This window comes from Prinia subflava (assembly GCF_021018805.1).
Source record: "Prinia subflava isolate CZ2003 ecotype Zambia chromosome W unlocalized genomic scaffold, Cam_Psub_1.2 scaffold_32_NEW, whole genome shotgun sequence".
NCBI lineage: Eukaryota > Metazoa > Chordata > Aves > Passeriformes > Cisticolidae > Prinia > Prinia subflava.
Genome location: NW_026960609.1, coordinates 1,838,852 through 1,856,383, shown reverse-complemented (window position 1 = coordinate 1,856,383; position 17,532 = coordinate 1,838,852). Strand labels below are relative to the sequence as shown.

Below are 17,532 nucleotides of genomic sequence, written 5' to 3'. Positions count from 1 at the left end.
AGATTTTTTGGGAGCAAGCTCCCTATTAGAAATCCCAAATGGAGAACTAAGTCTTTTGTTTAGCCTGCTAAAGAGAGATTCAAACCTTTTTATCACCAAAAAGACTTCATTTACAAGTTCAACATGCACTGCAGAGCTCGGTAAACTAGCAAGCTGCAAGCTAGGCACCTAAACTGCCTTTCCTTTTAATAATTTTTCATCTAGCAAAACAGCCTTATGCCTTAATATTTCAGTGGGACTCAGAAAAACCAGACCCTTGGCTAATTATCGAATGGGTCTTTTTGCCTAACAATATGCCCAAGACTATTTCCATGCAAGATGAACTTATGGCCATGTTGATTGTCAAGGCTCGCCAAAGACTGACCTCTTTGGCTGGGAAAGATTTTGATCGTATCTATCTACCTCTCACAATGTTTTATTTGAATTGGTTGCTACAGATGTCTGAAAAACTGCAAATTGCTTTAACAAATTACCCAGGGCAGATATCTATCCATCCGCCTAAACACAAATTATTAAGCTCATCTTTTAATTTAATCCCCAAGCCAAAGAGAAGTGAGACTCCTTTGCAAGCTATGGCAATATTCACAGATGGGTCTGGGAAAACCCATAAATCAGTGATTGTATGGAGGGACCCTGAAACTGGAACTTGGCAATCTGATATTGCTGTTGTTGAAGGGTCTCCACAAATAGTGGAACTAGCTGCCGTGGTCAGAGTGTTTCAGAAATTCAGCACACCTTTTAATCTGATTACTGACTCCGCATATGTTTCAGGTATTGTACAGAGAGCAGAGAATTCTGTTTTGAAAAATGTTAAAAATGACATTCTTTTTTCCTGGTTAAAACTGCTGGTCTCCCTGTTAGACCAAAGGAGGGCTCCTTACTTTGTGATGCATATCAGGTCACATTCCAATCTACCGGGCTTTCTCACTGAAGGTAACGCCCAGGCAGACTTGTTAACCTTATCAGTGCAGCATGTTTTGCCTAACAAAATAGAGCAAGCTAAACTGAGTCACTCCTTTTTTCACCAAAATGCTGGGGCTTTGGTAAGACTTTTCGGATTAACTCCAGCACAAGCCTCTAATATAATTTCTATATGCCCTGACTGTCAGCGTTGCTCCCTTCCTAATGTGAACACAGGGGTCAACCCAAGAGGTCTACAGAGCCTGCAAATTTGGCAGACAGATGTGACACACATTGCTGAATTCGGCCGCTTGAAATTTGTGCATGCTTCTATTGATACCTTTTCAGGTGCTCTGTTTGCCTCAGCTCACACAGGAGAGACAGGGAAAGACGCCTGCCATCATTTCGCTGCTGCCTTTGCCACCTTAGGAATTCCGCAACAGATTAAGACAGATAATGGACCTGCATACATTTCCCTAGAGTTGCAAACTTCTCCTTATGGGGTATCACCCACAAAAGAGGGATACCTCACTCACCCACTGGACAATCAATTATAGAACATGCCCATGGCTCTCTCAAACTTCTTGTTACAACAAAAGGGGGGCGCCGGGGACACTCCTGCTGAAAGATTATGCAAAGCCCTGTATGTTTTTAATTTCTTGAATTGTTCAATGACAGACTTAAATCCCCTCAAATTATTGAACTTGCTACTGTTGTCAGAGCTTTTCAAAATTTTTTCTCTTCCTTTTAATATAGTAACAGATTCAGTTTATGTTGCAAAATCGTGAAGCCTCAGCCCTAAAAGAAAGTGTAAAACCTGCAAACATGATAGATTTGAATAGATGAATAAACTCCTAAGAAGCTAAAGACTCCATAAATAAATTAGAAATTTAGTTAAAATAAGCTTATATGTATTAGACATTATATTATGTATTGTTATAATTATTCCTTATATTTTACAGTGTGTTTAAACTAAAGGTAGAATCTGGATCTTGGCTAGATAACCTGTTTAGTGGCTGGGGTTTGACACCTTGGCTAAAAGATTTTCTTAGGATAGGAATGCACGTAACGATTTTAATAATAATTGTATTAGTTATGATACCTTGCTTGCTTCAATGTGTACAGAGATTAATTAATAAAGCCATCAAGGGGGTATTCTTGGTTAATACAGAAGGAGGAGATCTGGGAATTCACAAGACAGAGAGTCAAACAGACTTGATTAGCATAGCCAGTTTGATAACCAAGATGCCATGGCAGGAACAAACAGAACTGTGAAAATTACAGGAGATGGGATTACACCTGTTTACGGGAAGAGAGAAGATTCAGTCAACTTCTGCAAGCAAAGAATTGTTGTAAAATGCATGAGTTTTCCGTGTGATTTTTAACCTGATTATTGTAGTAGAAATTATTAACCTGTTTGAAATAGTATATAAGCTTTTGGGAAACCTGAGTAAAATCGAATTCTGATCACCGAATCAGTCTTCCCGTCTCTCATCAATCGCCAATACCTCGTGGAGTCTAATCGTGGGCTGTAGAAACTATAGGACCGACAAAGCTGAGGCTAAAATGTCTGTAACTGCTCAAATGGTATCAGTAATTGTGCTCATGCTCTTCTTGTGGGTAATGTTAATTTCATGGATACTAATGTCACCAGTGGGGATTGCTGTTACTTTGGGATATGGAATACAGAAGGGTCAACTAACCACTCTTCATTCTAGAATGAAGAGAGAGGTACAAGCAAAGACACAAGTAACAGAAATCTCTAATGCAATTTGGGCTGAAAATGTAATGATTGGATTGGTCAGAGACTTTGCCAAAATGCACAATACCAGCAGAATAACAGCCTGTCTGCCAATACCAAAGGCAGCAGGGGACCCAGTAAGCTGGGGAATAATAACGTCAAAATTACCTGAAATAGAAGGGAACAAAACAGTCAAATGTAAACAAGTACTAGAGTCAAGGGTGGTGGTCAAAGAGTACTGGAAGATAACAGAGAGAGCCTATATGCAACCTATGAGAAAATCAGACTGCATTCTTAGTAATGGCAAATTGGGACAAATCGTAGAGTGGTGGGTTAAGGACCAAGACCTTGCAAAATGGGAATGTTGGTTACCACGTTATCAAAAGATCAGGGAAAAAGCTACAGAGAGCACTGTGGTGTGGAAATGGGAAGAAAAGGATTGGAAAGGACTGGAACCCTGGGACAGTGCATGGTCTATGAGTATCCTCCAGAAATTCTAATATATGGCAAGCACTCCTTGGTGCATTAAATGGAAAGGCTCTGAAAATGAGACAGTTCCCACAGTGACGAGCACTGGTACTAGCAGTCAGAAAGAGGCAAATAAGGTAAGTTGGTGGGTATGTAATAAAATTTATGATTGCACCTCTGATGATCTGGAAATAAAACAGTGGTCACCATTGGCAGTAGCCTTACCAATCGGTTGTGCCTGCAGGAAAATTAGACACAAACAAGGCAAAATAGATTCCAAGATTATAGTAGGATGTAGCAGGAGTACAATTCAAAGTCCAGGACTGTTTGTATGGGCAATGACTGATGGCACATAGACAACACACTTGCCTGTGGACAAAGAAGTAAGAGAAATCACCCTAGGCCTTTCCACTTTATGTCCAATTTGGAAGAAATCCCCATTTAATGGGAGCAGTGAGCCCTTGCAGATAAAATCAAAACGAGATGTCTCAGAGGACAAGAACCCAGATGACACTTGGCAGGAACCCTCTAGTGGAGTAAAAATTGGGTGGGCCCTAGAATCCTTGTTTGGTCCAGTTGCAAATTATCGAAATAGAGAAATGCTATATAGACTCACAGGTCAGGTAGATAGATGAGCAAGAATCACACAAGAAAGATTTAAAGAACTCAACATGCAATTACAGGCCACCACCAAAATGACTTTACAAAATCAATTTGCTTTAGATATGTTACTTTTGAAAGAACATGGAGTGTGTGGATATCTAAAAGGACAAATTGACCATTGCTGCATCCACATCCCAAATGTAACTGCAGATGTGGAACATGATATCAGCCAGTTAAAACAAAGAGAGCATGAAGCACAAAAGGAACAAAAGGATTTAGCTACCAGCTGGTTAGGCAAAATCTTTAAAGGATTAGGATGGAATGTGAGTTCATGGATAAAGTCTATCCTTGAAAATCTGATGATTTTACTAATTATATTTTTAGCAATTTGGTTAGTTTACAGAATCTTGAAGAGAGAGATACAGAAAAAGGCATCTTGGAACAGGACCATTATGAAGTCGTTTGCACGGAATCCATATCCAGCGCCTTCGATCCGCAACAACATCCGGGACAAAGCTCATGACAACTGAGGATTTGAAGATGAACATCCAGTATAAACTCTGAAGCCAAAGAGACTGTATTAAGTGAAAGCATTTACACTTAGTATATTAGAGTGAAAATACTTTCAAAGGGAGGAATGATAGTGGAGAGTTTAAAAATAATAATTTCTGTATAAGCTAACTGCAGGTGGTGGAGGGAAGGTAGAAGACACAGGACTTGAAACTGACGCAGCCTGGCCTTGGAACGAACGTCAGCTTTCTGCAACCAGCTTCATACTATTGTTTTAATTGAATCAAGTGTGACTCCAGCCCAGGAGATAATTGAGAAGCTTTGTTTTAACCAAATCAAGTATAACTCAAGGTAAAGCGTAGGTATGATTTAAGATAGTAACTAAGAAATAGGATAACCAGTATCTAGGGGTGGAGGTTAGTTAACATATGTATAATTTGAAACTATAAAAATCACAAATCAACTCTGTATTCTTGGGCACAAGATTTGGGCATTCCATGCCCCTTGTGTCCCGCGTGTTCAAATAAAGAAGCGCATATGATCACCTTTGTGTGGTTATATGTTTTCCTACGCTAACAAGACCAGACCAGAAAATAAAGAACCTTACCACTCACCAGGGGTCGTTGTGAGCGGCGAGGGTCACGGTGCCGATGGGCTCCCCGAGAAATCACCTGGTGCCGGCTGGAGCATGATCGGGTCACGGGGTCCTGGCTGCGCCCACAAGCTCCCGACCTGGGTCACCAAAATGTTAGCGTAGGAAAATATATAACCACACAAAGGCAATCATATGCGGTTCTTTATTTGAGCGCGCGGGACACAGGGGCGGTGGGACGCCCAAATCTTGTGCCCGAGGATACAAAGTTGCTTTGTGATTTTATACCTTCAAGTTACACATACGTTATCTAGCGGACCCCCCCCCCTTTAGCTACTGGCTCTCTAATCCTTAGGTACTATCTTAAATCATACCTATACTTTACCCTGAGTTATACTTGATTTGGTCAAGACAATGCTTCCCAGTTATCTCCCGGGCTGGAGTCACACTCAATTCAGTTAAAACAATAGTACGATGCTAGTTGCAGTAAGGTGACGTTTGTTCCAAGGCCAGGCTGCGTCAGGTTTCAGGCCGTGCGTCTTTTAGCTCCCCACTACCTGCAGTTAGCCGCTTGCCATGCAGAAATCATTTTAACCCTCCACTATCAGTCCCTCTCTGTACACGCTCCTGTTGGTCAAGCACTCACCATGACTCCGACATTTCCGATGCACTCAAATGAGTAGTCCACACCACCATCGGTCATCTCAACCAGAACCTCCTGGATGGGCTTCCTGGAATTTTGGGGGCTAATGCACTCAGTAGCTCCAAACTCTTGGGCTTTGGCATACTTATCCTTGTTAATGTCAATGCCAGTGATCTGGGATGCTCCTGCTATTTTGCAGCCTATAATAACCGTCAGCCCAACTCCTCCCAAACCAAACACAGCACATGTAGAACCAGGCTCCACCTAGGAGTAAGAAAGGAATCATGAGCAGCATAAAAAAATCATCCTTCCACTGGAAGAGGAAATGCAGGTTAAGGAGGCTGTAATAAAAGAAAAAAATAGAAGCAAATGTATATGGCTATGAGATTTTATAGACAAGGGAAACTATATAGAAATTTAATATGTAGGTACTAAGCGTTTTCTTTTGCTTGAAGACTCATGCCCACTCACCTACTACTTCTGCCTCACACCGAGCTTCAGACTATCAGAATGACTTGCAGCAAGATGAACATGAACTGGAAAAGCAATTCATCTATAGCTAGTATCAAAAGGGATACTCCCCCTGAATTTCCTCCTAAGGGCAAAAGGTTCTTCTAACCTGATCTGGCCTCCTATGAGGAAGTTAGAAATTCTTAGCTAAACTTCATCAGTTGAAGAGGAAGAAGAAACACAGATTTGGTACATCGCATTTACAGACCTAATGTAGTTGCTAAGCTGTGTGTGTCACAAGCCCAGCCTTCACCTTAGCAGTGTTGACAGCAGCCCCATAGCCCATGGAGATGCCACAGCCCAGCAGGAACACTTTATCCAGAGGTGCTGCAGCATCTATCTTGGCTACGGAGATATCAGCCACCACAGTGTACTCACAGAAGGTGCTGGTCCCCATGAAGTGGTAAATCTGCTTTCCCTTGCAGGTGAATCTGCTGGTACCATCAGGCATGACTCCTTTCCCTTGAGTAATTCTTGAGGCAAAGACAGGAAAGTGCAGTCAGAGTTTTAAGCAGCAAATATTCGCACTAGACAGAATCCACTAAGCAGCACAGAGAGGCAGTTGCATACTTGCAGCTTTATATTTTACCATTTCAATAAACCTAGGAGTTCACAGAAGTGAGATGCTAAATTCCTAAAACTTCATGCAGTTAATTCCTCCAGAGAAAAACTGCAAGAAATGGAGTTTATTCACATGTTCACTTTGTTAGTTACCAATGCTAACTGCTTGTGCCACTGTACCACACCACTGTCTTGGCCTCCTTCAGTACCCTCTCCTTGACTAGCACCTGTCAGTTATGTCACTGGGGCTTTTTTTTTGAGTTTGGGAGATTTTTTTTTCAGAACAGGAGCTTCAAATTTATCTGGGAAGCAGGTGTTAAGGAAAAGAAAGAACTGTCTGTATGATTTTGTACCACTTGAAAGCTTTGGTGTTCACTCCCAAAAGCTAAATTCCCTGAAGTGCTTCCCTTAAGTACAGATTAAATATGGAGTCAGAGCATTTATGTTTTCCAACCTGTGAACACAAGGTAGTAGTTTGCACCTTCACATACATGAAAAGAGAGAAAGTTTTATTTAAGGGAAGAATAGAAATTTTAAGGAAGAGTGGAAAAAAATGCATAAGTGACTCCTGAAACACCTACTTTCCAAGTCATTAAATGATGCATGAACAGACTTATTCTTCAAAGAAAACTCCTGTCAATTACTTTTGCTAACTACAGCAAGTATACATTGAACAAATACTATAGCGTGTGTCAAAGTCACAAACCTTATCTTCTGGCACAGGTTTGTTTTAGGATTCTTACAGAACTTGCACTCTCCACACTGAGAGATGTATAGAGGGATAACAGTGTCCCCTAAGAAAAAACATATTCTGTGTCTAGTTATTGAGTCAAGCAAGGCATTCTGAAAAAAAAATGACAGTACTTGATTCTCTATGTTTTTCTTTGAGCTTGAGTTCACTTAAAACCTTTGCATACTAAAAGCTGTGTATGGTATACAGTGGTATTACAGAGTGCCAGATAAACAACTGTAATCCTGGCTGAGCAGACAGCTCATCCAAAATTCATCATTCCAGAACAAGTAGCAATGTTACTGTAAAACAAATCAACCCCAAATCAACAGTGAATGACATGACTAAACACTTTAAGCCTTCTAATTAAACCAACAGATAAAAACTTTAATTTGAAAAAATAATAAACCCCCAACCCTCTTCCAACTATACACTGACCTGATTTCAAGTAAAAAATGCTATTCTGGGCTCTTTCAAGCTTTAAATCAAGAGCTCATTGAATAGATTAGTCTCACAGACCACAGAAATCAACACAGGCACACACCCCAGAATAAAATATTGTATTAACTCCTGCAATATGGCATTTCAGTGGCCCAATTTGACAGTTGGTCTTCAAATAAAGTAACACTTTCAAGGAAGGCAGAAAACTTGTATTTTCTTACCCTTCTTTACTTTTGTTACTCCTTCCCCAACACTCTCTACAATTCCTGCTCCTTCATGTCCAAGGATCACAGGGAAACATCCTTTGGGATCAGCACCACTCAGAGTATAGGCACCAGTGTGACAGACAGCAGTGGCAACTATCTGTGAAGAAATATATAATCTGAGACACCCTGAAGAACAGAATAGTATCACAGATCTAAAGAATTCCCTTTGGTCAGAAATTCAGCACAATTGCCAGGGTAAAGTTCTGGCAGCATTTGGGATATGGGCAACATATTTTCAATTCCTGCCAAGGCAGTTTTTCTTACTTTGAAAAGGCAAAGTCATGACAGTATTTTTATGATTTTTTATAATTTCCATCGACCAAAATGTGACCTTGAAAGGGGTAAAAGATGACATGTTTTTTCCTATACTAGAAATCAGTACTCCAGGTCATCTCAAAGTAGTCTAGCATCTGAGATTCGAAATAAGTTAAGACTTAGAGGCAAAATTACCAGAGAGACCATGCAGAACTCTCTGTACTGCATAAATCCAGCTTAAGTATTCAGCTCCATGCAGAAATCGTTTCCACAGAAACAAATTTCACATTAATGTATACTTTTTGGCAGATATGGGCTCCTGGAAAGACCTGATGAAATCAGAAACATGAGTATAGATAATCCAAGAGACCAATCACAGCTCAGCAGCCAGTAACTTATGGCCTGACTGAAGTAAAATCCAGCATGTTACACAGCTGCCACAAATGACAAATTGCTGTCCTTCGAACAAGATAAAGGTGTTCCCAGTTAAGACATTCTGAGGGAACTAAGTATGTAACAACTGTTGCTGTGAGCCTCGCCAGAATGACACACAGAGTCCGGAGTTTTGGGGAGACCAGAGCAGCTGGGAGAATCTCCTGCTTTGTTTATTACTTACTATTATATACTTCCAGCAAGGTGACCATGGATTGAAGAGTGGCATTCCCACCACTCAACCACATTGGTCAAATGGACTGTCACACAGTCTTGTCTGTCCTAGCAAGGAATGTGAAAACAATGGTAATGTTTATAAAACACAACTGGTGTTTACATGAAAGGAGCGTGAGAAGGTGCAAACCTTCTACTTTAATATGAACGCTCAGCAAACTAGTAAAATCTCATGGTGACAAACAACTGCAATAGATCCTCAAGATTAGCCATTATCCTCAGACCAGACTGTGAAGTGAGACTAGTAGAAAGTGTTTTTTCATAAACAGAAGATCTAAATACTGTAATTTTCTTCTCTGTAAAGCCAGCTGAGATACTAATGAACTTATGATATCTATTCAACATTTCTTCTGTTGGCAAACAAACTATTCATCTTTAATACTCAGTCTCCTAAAATACAAAACATATAGATAAGAATTGATCTAATTACCTTGATACGAACTTCATGAGCTTTTGGTGGAGCAACCTCCACCTCCTCAATAGAGAGAGGTTTACTTTCCTCCCAGGCAACAGCAGCCTTGCATTTAATAACCTAAAAGACAAGAACAAGAAAAAAAAAGAGGACATCTGTAGTATGGTTCATTTAAAATAATTCCTGTTCAGCCAAGTGAGAAAATAAAAGCAGCACTACTGGTTTTTGGAAAGAATCCCAGATCTGAAATTTGTAATTTCAACACAAAGGTTTAATTTTCCCACATTTGCTTTCAGGAAGCTAAACAATAATGAGTAAGCCAAGATCTGAAATGTGGATGTCATTCACTTACTGAGTAAAAATATAACAAGCCTGGGAGTGCTTGGGAGACACGCTGCAGTGAAGTGAGCAACATGAATGGAAAGTTTGCGTAATAAAAATGGTGGTTTAAAATCAAAGACTGCCATTTATTTCAGAAATGTTCATTAAACACAGTATTTGAAGGTGGAAAGTTCAGAAAGGAAACTGTGGAGACCCACATCAAGAGTGAATTTCCTGTTCCTTATCAGGATGGTTTCTAAGTAGGATTCCAGCAAGGTGTGTGTGTGCAGCTGACATGCAGAGCCCCCAGTGATGCAGAGGGACCAGAGGGACTTTGCTATAAGGCTCTAACACCTCTGCAGTGGCCACATGGATCACTGTCTGCAAGTCTTCATTCACTACTCTCAGCGCTATGACAAATCCGGCTCTGCAACCACACCTAAACATCCCGGGAAGCTTTTCAATCCCAGTGGTGCAGAGCCTGGATGAAAGAGCAGGATTTCTGCATCTGTAAACCCTATTCACAGGTACATACATACAACTGACTGAGAAAATCAGCAGGCATTATAGCCATACACTCTAGGGCAGCTTCAGGATAAGCATCTGGATTACCCTTAGAGGTTGGTTTCATGAAGATGACAAGGTCTAAACCATTGCTATTAGAAATATAAACCAATAGAGGAACATGACATTTTGTATGTTTAAAATAGCTGTGGTGTTCCCATGGAATGCTTGAAAGAAAGAGGATTAATGTAAATTCCCAAGACCAGAAATACAGTCACACAGCTTTTCTGAAATTTCACTTGCTGGAAGAAACCACAGTGCTGACACCACCTTTTGAGCTTGCTAGGTCTGATTCATCACGTATGATCAGGAGAAAACAATGGCTAGTCTATGCCTTTCTGCAGTATTTCTGTTGAACAATAAGCAGTACCAGGCTTTGCCAAAGCCAGTTAAAATCCTCACTGTACCTGTAATAACAGAACTTAGATACTTACCTTGGCTTAAATTTGGTAAAATAAATACTACAGACGCAAAAAGATTTGTAACGGAAAACAGGTACCTATTCCAACAGCCAGCAGGGGTCTAAATTAGACAGAAACAGAAACACCCCTAACTAGAACCATGAAATCTTCTTGTCCTGCTTTTTAATACCAGGGTAAATATTACAAAAAGGCATGTAATGTGCCATAGTAACTAACTGTGGAATCACAGTGTGAGCCATCAGTCATAATCTCTAAATCTACCAAAGATTTTGCCAGAAAATCTAAATTCAAAGCACAAAGTGCAAGAGGAGCCATCATTCAGTAAATCATTTACTGGTTTTCAATCCATCCCCTCATCCTCCCTTCAGTAAGTCATGACTTGTTATTGCATCGGAGACCGCGCACTCCTAAAATTTGATTTCCAGAAGCTTAGTTAAACACAAAATTAAAGGCAGAGAGGAGGAAAAAATTCTCCTTACAGGATAAATTCTAATAATCTAAAACTAACAGTACGCATCTGGAAGCACATTTTGAAATAGTAATTTCTGATTCAGTTCATACAGCCACAAAGGCCCCTGGACTATTCAGAGTGGGTATCAGGAAAGCCCCATCTTCTTCTGCCCTTTTATTATTCATAACTTTCCACTGTTGCTTTGCTGAAAATCTTGAAGCCAACAACTAGAAATAAAAACCAAAAGACCAACTTCCAGCAGTTCTTCATTTCCTCTATTACCATGCTAGCACTGGAGCACAGCTGTTGGGTTGCTTGTGGCTATGCACACGATCAGCTATCTCAGTCGGGATGAAACCGAGCTCTGGGCAGTGACAGAAGCTGCTCCAAACCCAGTGCCAGCCTGGAGCAGCTTCAGCGTCTGGCCAAGCGTGGCCACCGAGCCCCCTCGGGCCCCAGGCACTGACCGCCTGTACACAATTCGTTGAAATATTGGCAGAAGGTCTGGGCTATCGCGCTGCTCCTAAAGCGATGCAGCAAACGTGCCAGGTAATGGCTTTGTGAGCAGGCAGGGTCTTGTTTTACTCCTTCTTTCCAGCCGATTCGGTGGCACCTGCCCGAAGCCCACGGGAAACCACGCAAACTCAAGGTCTTCTGCTAGTTCCTCCACCGCCGCGACCGAGGAGCGGCCGGAGCGCAGCCCTCAGACACACAAGACGCGCACGGGGGTCGAGTACAACACACGGCGGGAAGCAAATGCGTGTTTTCCTTCCCAATCCTGCACATTCTCACAGCAGGAGCCTCCCACGCCTAAGTAGAGGCACCGACTCTGCCGCACGCCTCACACGCGTGGGGCCGGAGCGCGGAGACGCCCGGACAACCCCCGCGGCCCGGCTCTCGCCAGCGCTGGGGCGGGAGTGGCCACGGCGATCCCGGCCCGCGGCCCCGGACAGCCTCCGGAGCCCGGCAGTGAGAGGAGAGCAGGGCAGGGAGGGCTCGTCCGCCTCATCCTGCCCAGTGCGGGACCCTCCGCCCGCCCCCGGGCGACCTTCCCGCCGGGAATGCAGACGCGCACGCCGCTCACCATCGCGCACGGCTAAAGCGCCCAGCGGAAGGAGGAGGGGAGCCCGCCTCCTTCTCCGCTGCCTGTCTCCGCGCCTCCCTCTCAAGGGCGGGTGAAGGAATTGGATCCTTCGTCCCTCTATGGCGTCCCTCCCTCACCGGGCAGGGGCGCACTGGGTCAGTCACAAGCTCCGTGCAGCTTTTCCTCACGCAGACCGCGGTGCGGGCCAACGTCTCTGTGTTTCCTGAGAGTGCCTGCAGTGTTGCCTTGCGGTGTGACTGCTAACGGCTGCACCAGCGTCTTCTATTGCGACCCCTTTAGTCCGGCCGGCAGACGGACATTACTGTGCCTGTAGGGGAGCAGGCCCGCTGTCCTGGCTATGAGCCTGCTCCTGCCGACACCAGGTTGCCAAGATTCCTTCCCAACTAAGGGGACGCCACGGCCTCCTCTGCGCCGGTCCCTTGAGGGCCGCAGCAGTGCCTGGACGTGCATGCACTCCCCATGCGGGGGAATACTGCCCTGGCTCCCGTTCTGGAGGTGCTTGGTACCGCCTGTCTCACCTGGACACAGGGGGAAGCTGACCATATCTACAGAGCATGTCCTTTGTGCCTGAATCTGTTCTTGGCTGGATAAAGTGCAGTGGTGGTGGTTTAATGGGTGGCAGTGTGAAGACTACTTCAGACTGGGTGAAGGCAGCCTGATGCCAGGGTAGGTGAAGGGATCTGCAGTGGGATGGAAGTTTTGACTGGGTTGCTTGACATCCATCCAGCAGCCTGTGAAGCAAAGGAGCTATTGCTGGAAGATGGAATCATGTCACCATGAGATCTTCCTAGTTTGCTGAGCGTTCATACTAAAGTAGAAGGGTGCACCTTCTCACGCTCGTTAATGTAAACAGAAGATCGTGTTTTGTAAATATTGCCATTGTTGTGAATTCCTTCTCCAAGAGAAGGGGGGGTTGAATGACAGCCTCCTTGACCAATGTGGTGAGAGGTGGGAATGCCCACTCTCCAATCCATGGTCACCTTGCGAGAAGTATAAAATAGGAAGTAATAAACAAAGGGGGATTTTTCTCCCCTGCTGCTCTGAGATACCCAAATATCGGCTCCAGTGTGTCTTTCTGGCGAGGCTCACAGCGACAGGATCATTCACTGACTCATGCTGTTGTTTCATTTTCTGAAAAACCTTTTTTCTCCAGGCAGGGTAGGAAGGGCTTCCTGTGCGGTCTGCAGACATGATTGTGTAAGATGAGGGGAACAGTTCTGCCATGAGCTGTGGGGATTTTCCACAAGAGGTGATGGTGCTTGAGGAGTTGCAGGGTGTAAGTCCCCCTCAGTAAGAAAGGGAATTTTTATTTTCCAGTGACATGCTAACAAAAGCTTAGCAAATACCACATATAGACAACAGCACCAGCATGTGGAAAATTAATAACAGGACATAAGCAACTATGGCATTTAGTAAATAACATGAAAGTAACATCACATTTAATAACAAAACTAAAATGAGAAACAAAGTCTGTAGGCTCATGAAAGGTGACATTGAACTGGAAGGTAATTTGGTCAGTGGGAGTGCTATACAGGTTACACACCTTGTTGAAATCAACACAGGCCTTGTCTACTTCCTTGGTTAAATTCAGCTCTGACAACCTCTCCTGTGAATTTCATGCTCTTGCCCACCCCTGGTTTGTCAGTGCTTCCAAAAAGCCTCCAAGTGTTTTATATTTAGATAAACTCCACAGACGCTCTGCTTTTTTTAGTATCTTTGTCATTCTGAACATTGTAGGCACTGATTCTGGTGGACAAAAGGACAGATACGTGAATCACACCTCTAATGCTCACTCTCCAATTTCAGAGATGAAAGAGGTTGTTTATTTTTTCATCTTTTCTTCCCTTGCAGTTTTGTGATGCTGCCCCCAGTGTTGCTGTGTACTTTTGGAAGCCCTTGGACACCGTAAGTGATTTTGCAACTTTCTTTCTGTTCTCAGCACCATGCAAGCAAATCAAGTTATCACTCCATGCTCTTGACTGAACTATCTAGGCTTTGTCACATGCTTCAGGTTTATGTACGTAAGTTCGTTCTGTAGGTGAGGATTTCCACTCCTGCTCTGGATTTTACATTAGTTTGGTTTTGGTGTTGTTCTACCAGGTGTTACATATTAAGGAGAAACATCAATTTGGATTGGGAAAAGAGGAGGGGCTTGGAAGCACTTTGAGCATGTGGGAGGGAGGCCTGGCAATCATGTTCTTGTTTGGTGGATGTGGTCTATTTTGTGTGCCAAGTGGGGAGAAAAGTCCAAAACAACTAGGGGTCTCTATTACTTTTTTTTGCTTATTTTAAAAAACAGTATTATTACACCTACCTAGAGGCATTCGTTTTTTAGTACGGATTTTTCTGTACCTTAGTTTAACTTAGAAGCATAAGAAGATGTGGGGCAAGAAATCACTTGCAAGTTTGGCAGGCAGTGTATGGCTGAATGAAGATGCAAGTGATCTGCCAGGGTGCCCATCCTGGGACAGTCTGAGTGCTAGAGGCAGAAGCTGGCTGTGTGCCTCTGTCAGAAGGAGGAGCTGGTGCTTTGCCACTGGAACTGCTGGCTGCAGCCTCACACACTGGTGAACAGATTGGCAAGGCACAGGGAGGCTGGAGCAGACTGACAAGTCTACCCAGAGGCAAAACTGAAATGCATTAATACAAACGTTGCCTGGTTTGTTTTCCCCAAACAGATATGGTCCTAGATTGACCCACAGGTAATTTTCCTTCTATTAATACTATAAATTTTCCAAATAAAACTGGTAGTTTTGATAGAAATATTTCATTAGAGCAACCCTGTTGGAGCTGGGATAACCAGTTCCAACACTAGTTCCAACAGTGGATGCTTGAGTGTAACTCTCTTTTTGTGGGGCATTGCTCTCAAAACCATCCTTTTGAATTCTGATTGAAGTTTTCTACATTTTCCTGTGAAGTACTGGAGGATAATACTTGTGCAGCATTAAAAAAAAAGCTAGAAATTCTTGTCTTTCCTCAAGTCAGCATCAATTATTTTTTATAAAGTATAAGTATAGCTGGTTAAAAAATTGGAAACATTTTAAAAATCAGAATTGTTTCAATTTAGAATCACAGAGTCATTTAGGTTGGGAAAGACCTCTGAGATCATTGAGTCCAACCTTTGACTGAACACTGTTGGAGTCTAGAACATCCCTCTGGCCACCCTGGAGGGTTTGGAGACCAGACAGGGGGGTCTGGGATCTGTACAAGGGGGTCAGCCAGCCTCACACAGAGCCCAGGAGGACACTGCCTCTGATCCCTGTCCATGGGAGTGAATGCCCACATTGTATGAAGAATCACAAGCTGGGAGAATTCAAAATAAGTAGTATTTAGTTTATCATAGAATGTAAATGTAGAATCTAGGATTCTCAGTATATGGGCTTGAAGAGGCAAGATGGAGGAATTGGGGAGTGGCCCCTGTGCTCCTTGTTCTTGCTCTCGTCCCCCATTTTCTGCTGAGTTGGATCTCAAGGATTGGTTTAGAGTAGAAATGACATGTTAGCATAGGTAGTAGGTATTGGTACAATTTTGTAAATAAAAAGTATGTTGTGGACGGTGGTTGGGTCAGGGGTACTGTACATAAGGTGCGGAGCTCTCTGATCCACGGCAGTCCGCCGCATGTCCTGCTCTGCTGGGGATGCCTCACAGAGCAGAGAAAGAACTAAGATAAGGTACCCTGCCAGGGAGGCCTGGCAGAGCTGAAAAAGAACTGAGATAATGAAGAATAAACAACCTTGGAAATGTGCACTGGCAGACTCAGCTTGTCGTCTCTACCTCTGGTGTGTAACACTTAGGGCAAAGAGAAGACTGAAAACCTTATTACCTCTGGGAACAGCAACCCAGAGGAAACTCCCAGGGAACAGCAACCTTGGGGGAACCCTTAGCACCTTGGGGAACACCAACCACAAGGAGAATCTCAGGGAATCAATAACCCTGAGAGAACACCACCACATTAACCAGACCATGGCACTGAGTGCCACGTCCAGTGTTTCATTAAGCACCTCTAGGGATGGTGACTCCATCACTTCCCTGGGGAATCCATTCCAATGTTTAATCACTCCTTCTGTGAAGGAATTCTTCCTAATGTCTTACCTAAACCTTCCCTGATGCAGCTTGAGACTATGTCCAAAAATGCTCAAAGCTGGTTGGTATTTCTTTGGATAATTCCTAGGTAATAGAAATATTCTGGGTTTGTGAACGTAAATCTGAATATTATCTGGTAATTCAAGAAATGGTTGGTTCCAAAGGAAAAACTTTAGGAATAATTTCACAAATTAATCCTGGTGTAATTCTAAAGTATACTAGAGTAAAATAACTTTGCAAAACAAATCTGATGTACTCAAAGTAAATGTGAAAGTGGCCATGACAGTTTTGCAGTAGAGACACATGAAGCTGGGATGCTGAAAGATGTTTAGTATTTTAGATATGGAAATAAGTAATTTTGGGAGTTTTGCAATTAAATGTTCTCAGGTATCTGCATTCGTTGAAAACCAAATAAAACAAAAAAAAAAGCTTATCTAATATGTGCTGATTTTAATATGTTAATATTTAACTATGCAAGGGAAATTTGAAAGATGAAAGTGGGGAAAGAGTTGTGCTGTCTCCTCTTTCTTTGCACTTGGCAGCATTTTCTTCTAGTTTGTATAAATGTCTTTGCTTTCAAATGTAATTATTTGGCCAGCTGTGAAACAAGTGATGTTTTAGGAATCAAGCGGAATTTGAGGAGCTCTCTAATTATCTGCTGAAATTTGAAGTCCTGCCCAGTTAGTGATTGTTGTCAAAGGGGCACGAGGATCTCTGAGATCCAAAGCAGCATGCCCGGACAGCAGGGACAGGTGACCACCAGGTGGCCCTGCTGTAGTAGAGAGCTCCTCAGTACTCAGGACTTAGGCGATTTTTCACGTAGCAACAGTTCAAAAGAATTGGTTAAGTGCAAGTTACAATTTACTTTAGGCAGAGGTTTTTCATAATGATCAAACTTTTTTTTTATCTACGTTTAGATTTTTTCTGAAAAGGAATATTATATTTTGTCCCAATCCTGCACAGATTTATTTGTGTTTATGTTTGTTAGACAGATACTTGGCAAATTGATTACATTTTTGAGACTTGTCACTTGTATAAAAGAAAGACTGTGCAGATGCTTGTGCAGTATTAGGGAAATGTTTATTGGAAGGAACGTCTTGGAGTTTTCTCAGCAGGGAAGTGCTAGAACTCAATTAATCAACATTTATTGAATTATACTGGTGTTAACTCATTACCAGCACTCTTATTGTCTTATGTTTAAAAAGTAATAAGGAGAATTATAGCTAACTTTTATGTCATGGCAGAGTCATATGTGCAGAAGTTACTAAAAACTGGAAAACAGGATGGG

General features: G+C 42.6%; 2 protein-coding genes across 2 annotated transcripts in view; one reads left to right on the top strand and one right to left on the bottom strand.

Annotated features, from left to right (window-relative positions):
- The window catches only part of LOC134565037 (methionine aminopeptidase 1-like), an 88,270-nt gene extending 86,891 nt beyond the window's left edge, over positions 1-1,379 (top strand). Inside the window, exon 12 of the mRNA XM_063424402.1 lies at positions 1,249-1,379. The gene's annotated coding sequence lies outside the window, so the exon portion shown is untranslated. The remainder of the gene's footprint in view (positions 1-1,248) is intronic.
- Positions 1-12,212, bottom strand: part of LOC134565046 (alcohol dehydrogenase class-3-like) — a 35,125-nt gene extending 22,913 nt beyond the window's left edge. The window contains exons 1-8 of the mRNA XM_063424412.1: positions 12,141-12,212; positions 9,317-9,418; positions 7,921-8,062; positions 7,235-7,322; positions 6,221-6,440; positions 5,461-5,721; positions 4,117-4,272; positions 3,335-3,347 (exon numbers count right to left, since the gene is read on the bottom strand). Coding sequence (XP_063280482.1) covers positions 3,335-3,347; positions 4,117-4,272; positions 5,461-5,721; positions 6,221-6,440; positions 7,235-7,322; positions 7,921-8,062; positions 9,317-9,418; positions 12,141-12,143 — 985 coding nt within the window. The 5' untranslated portion in view covers positions 12,144-12,212. The remainder of the gene's footprint in view (positions 1-3,334; positions 3,348-4,116; positions 4,273-5,460; positions 5,722-6,220; positions 6,441-7,234; positions 7,323-7,920; positions 8,063-9,316; positions 9,419-12,140) is intronic.
- Positions 12,213-17,532: the final 5,320 nt, after the last annotated feature.